This window comes from Centropristis striata, chromosome 6 (genome assembly GCF_030273125.1).
Source record: "Centropristis striata isolate RG_2023a ecotype Rhode Island chromosome 6, C.striata_1.0, whole genome shotgun sequence".
Lineage (NCBI taxonomy): Eukaryota > Metazoa > Chordata > Actinopteri > Perciformes > Serranidae > Centropristis > Centropristis striata.
The window spans coordinates 24,725,841-24,735,409 of NC_081522.1; the positions used below are offsets into that span (position 1 = coordinate 24,725,841).

The window sequence follows — 9,569 nt, forward strand, 5'->3', positions numbered from 1 at the left end:
GGAGGGTGAAGGAGCAGGATGAAGGCTGAAACTCACATATTTGTGGTTAAGGTTTTTCCTCTGATTGTAAATAATAATATAATCACTGACTTGTAGTAATTAAGTTTTGTTTTATACACCAAACTGTGTTTAATTCACAATCACATTGTGTTCTGGAGCTTCTTTAGCAAGACACGAGTCATGACTAATGAAGATTATAGATACAAATTTGATTGATTGATTTAAATCTTTATTTCAAACATAATAATAATAATAATACATTAATAAATATGCAGTATATATATATATATATATATATATATATATATATATATATGTATATAAACATACAAATATATAATATTTAAATATAGAATCTATAACAAAAATGACCTGCGAAATACACTTTCATTTATCAACCATTTATCTTTTATATTATTCAAAAATATATTTAGATGTTTGATTTGGATATTATTAAGAATATAGACCTAACCCTGACATGTTTCTTTATTCCACGAACACACACACTGTATTTTATTTTAATCACACACACTCCTACTCAAATCTGGATTCATCGCCTCTGAAAATAGTCCCCAACAAATGCACATTTTTTTCCTCCTTTTTAACTGATAAAAAATGTTTTCAGGAATTTAATGAGACGTGTTTTGTAATAATAATAATAATAATAATAATAATAATAATAACTTAAATGTTACATATATTCTTAATATATTACTATATTATTTGTATTGATGCATTTATGTAAGCAGCGTTTCAATTTTGTAAAGATTTTAACGACTTAATGTACCTTTATGAGGTTTGATTTTTGTATTTAATATGTCTTGATCATGTTTTTTATGTTAAATCTCATCCTGAAAAGTAACTAAAGTGAGGAAGTATCTCAAAATTAAACAGTAAAAAAGTACCTAAATATATATATAGCGCCTTTCAAGAAACAGAAGGACACTTAACATGAGACACAAGGGACAAAAGAAATAAAATCAATCAATCAATCAATCAAACTTTATTTATATAGCATTTTTCATACATAGAAATGTAAAAATAGACAATAAAAATGACAAAACCCACCCCTCCCATCCCACATACACATCTGCACGTACACATACATGCACACACACACAGAGGCTGAAGGAGCAGATGAGTTATTATTTTATAGACAAAATGTTTTTTCATTGTGTCTTATCATGCCTTTTATCCTAAAAATATTATCCTACATGAGTATTATAAGTGCAGTTATATTCAATAAGAGATCTAGATAAACTCAAGGCTTTAACCTCCTGGCTGAGATCAGACTGGTGACGGAGAGGGAAAACTCAGAGTTTTTTAAAGGGAGTCTTGGTGAAGTCACATAATCCAAAAATAACTCTGAGACGTCTCTCCACATTCCCCCGGCGGACCCACAGGATAAAGTTAGTAGCTGAGGAAACTTTAGAGGCCCCGGAGCCTCGGGCCCCCGACAGACCGGAGGGGAGCTCAGAGCACCATACAAGGAGTGTGAGAGCATGTGTGTGTGTGTGGGGGGGGGGGGATATCTGAAACCAGCACTGAGGTGAATCGGTGAAGAACTACAGGAACTTTTTGGTCACCAGATAACAATAAAATGTATTTCTCTTCAGTTCAGACTCATTTTTTGCTCGATATCGTTTAGTTTAATGAAACACTGGTGACCTCCTGACCTTTTCTTCAGCACCAGCATCAGGACAAAAAGTCTAAATATACAAATCAAAGATCAGAATAAATATGGCAAGCCAGATTAAGATTTTGACAGAATGATGTTGAGTTGGAGTGAGTTTTCCATGTTTTTTTTTTTTAATATGTATTTTCATGCTTTATTTGCAGTGATGGAGCAGAAAGGGGAAGACATTAGAGAACGACCGATATGGGATATTTGAGACCGATACTGATTTTAGAGGAAATTCAGAGTCATTTTTTCAGCTGGAATAAATATAGACCTTTTTTATGTGGATTGTGCACATATTTTTCACCACTCTGCAAATGAGCATTATTTTTATTCTGTATTACTGTGTGAAAAAGTTTAATATCGAACAGCAAGAGCATATACACCATCCAGATATCAGCTGATAATGAGTGATGACTCTGTACCGTCAGTGGTGGAAAGTAATTGAGTTCATTTAGTTAAATACACTAAAATGAAAAAGATTTTGAGATTCCTTATTTGAAAAAAACTTCCAGCACCACCGCAAGCAGGATGCCTGCAGTAGCTTGGTCCGGTCGTGTTGTTTTCAGTAAAGGTTTTAATGTAAATTTAGATTTATTATGCATTATTATTTATCTTAATTATTTATAGGTTGAGTTTATTTTTAACGTATGTATAACGTATGTTCAATGGTTGTTTGAAAGCTGCTGGATGCTTGAATTTCTATCTATCTTGAGTATCTATCTATCTATCTATCTATCTATTTATCTATCTATCTATCTATCTATCTATCATCATTTCAGTATTTTATGCAAATCCATATGTTTATTCCACTACATCTCAAAGACTTTTTACTCCTCCACCATCGTCAGCTTTAGTTCTAGTTTACATCAAATGCAGCAGTGATATTAATCCCCAAACACTATTTATAATTAAATCATTCAAATGGGACAAAAACACACCTGGTGTTCACCACTGTTTTGGAAGATCATAATCGTCATACCTGTAGTAATACATTTTTTTAAAATATTTTATCTTTGAATTGTCATTTGTCTTTAAATAATAATAAAAATAATAATATAAATATTATATATATATATATATATATATATATATATATACATATACATATATATAATAATAACAATATTTAATAATAATAATCATAATTGTACTTTGTTTCTCTGAAAAATGTAAAATAATCTTTTAAATTATACATATTTTCTAGACAAAATACATTAATTGTAGGCTTAAAATTAATTTTGAAGGCTTTGAAAAAATGATTTAGCCCTTCAAAAAAATGACTACGATATTATTTTACATTACAGATATTGTTTTTGGCAACAGGTGAAACATTTTTTGTGGGTGGTGGTTTGCACTTTTCTGTACACAGAAACAAAGATGCAAAAAGACAAATGCACACTTATTTTCTTCCACATATGACTTTATTGTTTCTATGCAACATGGTTGAGGTGGTGTGAATGTTTCCGTGAATGTGTGGAGTTTGAGACTTGGTGTCATGTTAGTGTGTGAACCTCCTCCCCCTCCCTCCAAACAAAACAAATACAAATAAAATCCTTCAGACTTTCTGCAGAGAGACTTCTCTCAGACACGCTAAGTGTGAGTCAACCGAGACATTAAACAACCGTCCGGTTCAACCAACACATTTAAGACATGTGGAGTTCATATAAACAGAAAGAAGAACAGCAGCTAAAAGTTTAGGAGGCCTCAAACATCTTCTTCCTGTCGGCCTTGTCCTCAATGTTCTTACGCCAGTCACCTGCAGCTTCAGCCGGCTGCACAAAACAACAAACAAAGACGTTTTTAATAACAATGATAAACAGTTAAAGGTAGTACAAGAAAAAAAATGCTGCAAAAAGTCAAGAGAGAAAAGTAAAATATGCAATTCAGGGAAGTTATGGAGTCAGACTTTTGATTTTGTTTTATTGTATGGAGAATAAAATTATTATTTTTATTATTATTATTATTATTAGTAGTAGTAGTAGTAGTATTTTTATTATTAGTATTATTAGTATTATTATATTTAATACTCTTTATTTGTTTTGACTGTGATTCCTTACAGGAGTTACATTTTAGGAAAATGTATCAAACAATTTAGTATCGGTATAAAATAATAAAAATAAAAGAAGAAGAGAAGAAAAAAAACATTTGATTCAGGGAATATCTTTAAGTATATGGGCCGAGCTTTTTATTTTTTTGAATAAAATTTGATATGATTGATCTCTGTTTGCATAAACACTGAAGTCATCATTCCAGCAATAGGAATTCATTTTATTTTTAATTCTATTATTACTAATTTTTTTTAATTGTTTTTATTATTTTCCTTAAAATGTTCCTTAATATACTTACATGCTCTTTGATAAAGTAACATTTTTTATTAAAAAATATTATTTATTTATTCATAAATGTAATTATCACTATGACTACATAAATCCAGAGAATAATAATAAAAAGGAAATGTGTTGGGAGAAGTTAAAAAATTAAAAAGAGCCACAGTGTTATTCAACAGACCTTCCCTAATATTAAGGAGAAAAGCAATCAATAGAAATTAAAAAAGACAAGAAGAACATCAAATGAAAATAAAACATTTAATTATGAGACAACGAATGCAATAAGAAAACTATACAGAGAAAACAAACAAACAAAACAAGCACTTTTGCTCAAACAAGGGATCAGGAGGTTTAAAATATCTATAAATACATTTAAACAGTGAACTCACCTCCTCTTTGACCTCCTTCTTGACCTGCTTCAGGTTGGCCCTCAGGTCCATGTTGACTGTATGTTTGGAGCCCAGCAGAGCCTTCAGCATGGTGTCTGCAGACATACGCACCTTCTTCAGAGCGGGTTTCTTCACTCCTCTCAGATCCACGACTTTGATCCTCAGATCTTCAAGCTATGAGAGGGAAAAACAAGTTTTTACTTCAGTTTACTGTCCTGGAGAAGTCTTATCGCTGTCGGTAACCGTTTCACTGGGCGCTCACCTCTTTGTCGGCCTTGGCAACCTTGGCCTCGACATCGTACCTCTCCTCGTCGATCCTGTCGATGATAGCCTGGAGCTTCTTGCAGGTTTCCTGTCAGACACATGGTTCTCATGTTTCATTTCCTCTATGTACAACTACATGTGAAACTCATAAGTATCAAATATCAAAAATGTTGTGAGATGTGTACTTTTAGTGAATGAGCGATGTCTGTAGTGTGAAACGTGCAGTCCATTTATATTTTATTACTTTATTTTAAGATAAAATATAATCAGTAATATATATATATATATATATTATAAATGTTGTTAATTTGCAGATTTCTAACATGATAAAAATTCCATTATTAATACAAAAATATTCAATAATATATTAAAATATCATATACACATATATATAAATATATATGTATATTATTATAAATTATTCATGTATGTATGTATATCTATATATAGATATATGTATATATATATATATATATATATATATATATATATATATATATATATATATATACATATATATAAATAATTTGTTATTTGCAGATTCCTAATAGGATAAATAATTAATAATACAAAATATAATAAAAATATGTCTAAATGAAAAAATATATAAATATTTAAAAAATATTTTGCGACTCGTAAAGCAAAAATGTGACTACTGAGTGATATAATAACAACTATTAATCACTCTAACTTGACAACATTAAATGCTGCTTACAAAAATGCTTAGTCTTGGTACTTTAGGTATATTTTGATGCTGATACTTTTGTACTTTGACTGCTACTTCTACTGAAGCAAAAGATCTCAGCCCTGACTCTTAAACAGGAGGTGGTTGTGGCTGAAGCTCTGCTCACCATCAGGGCGTTTTGGTCTCCGCTCAGGTCTGGGGCGGGACAGTTTTCTGCCATGTAGGCCTCCTTAGCCGCCTTGTCGGCTTTTTTCTCCTCTTCAAGCCAGTTCAGAGCGATGGACAGGATCACACTCTGTAGAGAGACGTTTCATATTTTATACACACACAGGAGGAATTCAAAAGAATGCGTTGTAGCTTCTTGTAACATCTGATTCCCAAACGATATTGTGTTGTTACATTAAAGCTCAAACATAAATGTAGTGTTGAAATTTCAGTTTTTGTATCTGATTGCAATTATTTATGTAGTAAAGTATAAAAGTACCAAGAACACAGAAGGCAGAACAATGACAAAGATAATCATGAATTGCTCTGTTTTTGCAGTGAGGCTCATTTGTACAGAAAGGGCCCAACTTTGCAACAAATAATTACATTTTACCTAATTTAAATACATGCAAAAAGCACAGGAGCACCAAGACACTGTTTCTTTTGCAGCAGTATTTTGTATGCATTTCACCCTTTGCAGGTGCTTCGAGAGTTATAGTTACTTTTGTCTTGTTAGTTCTGGTTTAAGCGGCTGCAAAAGCTTCACAATCCTTTTGTGAATGCTAGAAGTCATCAGCAGCATCTCACACTAATAACTGATTGAAACTCAACACTTTAAACATGACCTGAAATGTTGTTTAAGACCCCAAACAATGCATTACATTTCCTCCTGTTTAATTCATGTTTGATAAAAAATTTCAAACAACAACAGCCTTATATTAATGACAATTCATTTACAATTAATGACTAGATGTTGTCGTACCATACAACAACAACTTTTTCACATCACAAAAATGGCCCACATTTTAAGGACTTTAGTAATTTAAACAAATACATTCATATTTTCCTATTCCAATCCTTTTTAAGACACATTTTAACATATTGCACATTATCATAGTGGTATTTTTGGTTGGTATTTCAACTTATTGACACCAAAAGTGTATTAATTTGCTACTGAAAATAGTCTTATAAAATGCACCATTTTCTTTAGATTAGAATAAAAACTACAGACTTTAAAGAAGAATAAACTTAATATTTTTGAGAGGTATTTTTAAAGATTTACATCATCAGTAGTAACTAATGAGCTTGCAGTTGAGAGCCATAGACAGGAAGTCATACAGAACAACATCCTGTTGGTTTTAATCTTTTTGATTAGACTTGTTGACATTGCGAGCTGGTTCAAAAGCTCAGAACTATAAGTTATACTATATTTTCTAACATAATATATTATAAGAAAATATTTCCAGGAAAGGCCTTGAAAACCTTCCTTGAAAAAGAAATGCACCTATAATTAAAACCACATATATTAGACAGATTCAATAAGTTACCTTCAGGTGATGCCTGCGGCTGGAGGTCAGCTTTTTCCTGTTTGGGAGGAAATCAGTGACATCACTCTGAAAATCATGCTTTTCTTACAAGAAGGTGAAAATATCCATTCGGATGATGACATGATTATATATTTTATTTTTCAGTTTTTCAGTTTTGCATGTTTAAAGTAAAGAAGGGAGATTTATATTTATATTTTAGGATAATGTTGACAAAAATATGGTATTTTTACACATATTTTTAGTAATTTTTCCATAATTATGTGTTTTTGTGCTTTTAAACAGGATGTTTTTGCACAGAAATGATCAGAACCTGTTGGATCTGATCAGAAAAGGACGTAGTTCAGACTTACTCAGACATCTTCTTTTTTGTGATTCACCACCTGCAGGAGGGAAACACAGAAGGACACAGTGAGTGAACGGAGGAGACGCTGAACGCCCCAGTGGTTCAGATCAGGATGTCAGTGTGAGGATCTCTGAGATCAGCATGTTCTGCCGGGAATACTTGTAACGTGATCTGAGGCTGAAGACAGCTGAAGAGCAGCGATGTCAACCAAACTAAACTGGGACGACCCGGATCCGGTGTCCCATGTTGATGGTTTACAACCGGATCAAATGAGGAGTTAATTTAAAATATTCTCAAGTCAAATATCATTAAGTTCATCATTGATTCCTTTAAATTAATTTAAATATTAAAATATGAGCTCCAAATTGCATTCAGTAAGTTCCCTTTCTAAGTTTAGCTTTTTTAAATTTTCTTTCCATTTACTTGCCTATGTATGTTTATATTGTATACTTTTATACTTTATATATATTTATATGCCGCACTGCTTTTTGGAGTCAGCTTTCAAAATCTCATTGTGCATGCATATAGTGACAATAATAGTTAACAATAAAGGCATTCTATTTTATTCTATTCTATTTTTACACTTTAATTTATCAATTTTAAAACTTGTATTTAAATGTTCTGAGTTTATTTGACTTTAATGTGACACATTTGGAAACTATCATGCTAAAATAAATAAATAAATACAAATAAAAAACAGCCAGGAATCACAGTGATTATTATCATCAGTCTAATCAGCGTAATATCCATATTAATTACCAATTAACTACCAATTATTATTAAAATACAAAAAAATTTTAAGTCCTCTATAACAAAACATGACACACGTTTTTAAGGACTTCAGGGATTCAAATAAACAAGATTTTATGACCTTTTTCTGTCTCCAAACTCTGTCACAGCATGATATAATAATTCAGATATCATAATGACAACATGGTATTTTAGCCGTCTGACAGTTTTAAGACTTTGCCGGGTCACAAAGTCCCATAAATTCAGGTCTGTCGGGAAAAGGTCAAATGTCGGCAGCAAACATGCAGAAAGCGAGTTCAGGATGACAGGAAGGGTCAGAGGTGGAGAAACCAATGGCTCCGAGTTTAAAAAGAGGCTTTTTAGAAACAGAGTCTGCTTGATGTTTGGATGCACCGATTAAATAAAGGATGCTGCTCTCAGAGAGGGTCACAGAGGCTGCTTAAAACACACACATAAAGAAGAGAGAAAATAAAGATTTCTCACCGATTGAGAGGAGGAAGAAGAAGAAGACCACGACACACTTGTGGAAGAAAAGGAGACACTGCCAAAGTCACACAGTGAAAAATGAAATAGGGTATATATGGTGGATTGCGATGTCTCAGCAAAATGCTCAGATCCTCTTTATGGAAATGGATTCCTGGGCAGACCAATGGGCCGACGAGCTCCTGAAATACACCCCAGCCAGCCCTGCTCTGCAAACCTCCCTCCCTGTGAGTGGCTTTCAGGCTTCAGAATGAGGGGGGGTAATATAAAAGTGGACCATAAAGTCCATAAAGTGGACAAACTGAGGCCTGAAGTCATTAAAGAGCTTTAAAATCAGCTCCTATTTTTGACCTCCACCTCTAAATTCTTCTTTAAGTTGCTTTGCTGTTGCATTTTTTTCAATTTTAACCCAAAGATGATGTTTTTACCCATCGGTTGTCACACCAAATAGAGATATTCCTTCATTTCATCTTGTTATTAGAGATAAAAATCAACTGTTTCAAGAATTTTCTCTTATCAAGTCTTGTTTTGTTTTTTTTAATTTTGGTGCAAAAGTTTCCCGAATGACATCTTCTTTAAAAGGGATTAATCAACATTTTGGGGGAAACAGAGAGTCAAATGCCTGTGTGTAAAAGAGAAAGTTCTATTTTTTCCAACCCGGACCCTAGTTTTTTCATGTTTTTGTGTCTAAGGGACTATTTGTGGAAATTACTTTTTGACATTAAGCCCCCAAATATGCTAAAATAATATGGTTATTTGCAGCAGTTGTCCATCAGTCCACCAAAAGTGCTCAGGTGGTTTTTAAAAGTATCTGGCAACATTGAAGAAAGATGGAGAAGTTTTGTTCTGTAATCTCATTAAGAGTAGATTTGTTTGGCGTAAACATGAGTGAGAGAGTTGGAGCGAGGAGGATTCTGTTGTGGTCAAGTTCAGACTGCATAACTTACTGTCAACATCATGGCTGAGTATTTAGATTACTTTGAAAATATGATTGATGCTGCACAAGGACAGAGAGACCGAAAATATTAAATATAAATAAAATATAAGACAATTAAAGAGAAATGTTTTTATTTTTCTGTTTTTGGTTCTTCCATAATGTTGTCAGACACGTAAAT

At 32.4% G+C, this 9,569-nt stretch overlaps 1 protein-coding gene across 1 annotated transcript; it reads right to left on the minus strand.

Annotated features, from left to right (window-relative positions):
• Positions 1-3,119: 3,119 nt before the first annotated feature.
• Positions 3,120-8,627, minus strand: LOC131973287 (troponin I, fast skeletal muscle-like). Its single transcript, XM_059335252.1, has 7 exons — positions 8,455-8,627; positions 7,229-7,258; positions 6,879-6,915; positions 5,513-5,641; positions 4,660-4,749; positions 4,398-4,571; positions 3,120-3,453 (listed from the first exon to the last, which is right to left on the minus strand). Exons 2-7 carry the CDS (start codon positions 7,234-7,236, stop codon positions 3,376-3,378), a joined length of 516 nt encoding a protein of 171 aa, XP_059191235.1. The 5' UTR covers positions 7,237-7,258; positions 8,455-8,627; the 3' UTR covers positions 3,120-3,375.
• Between the last annotated feature and the right edge of the window lie 942 nt (positions 8,628-9,569).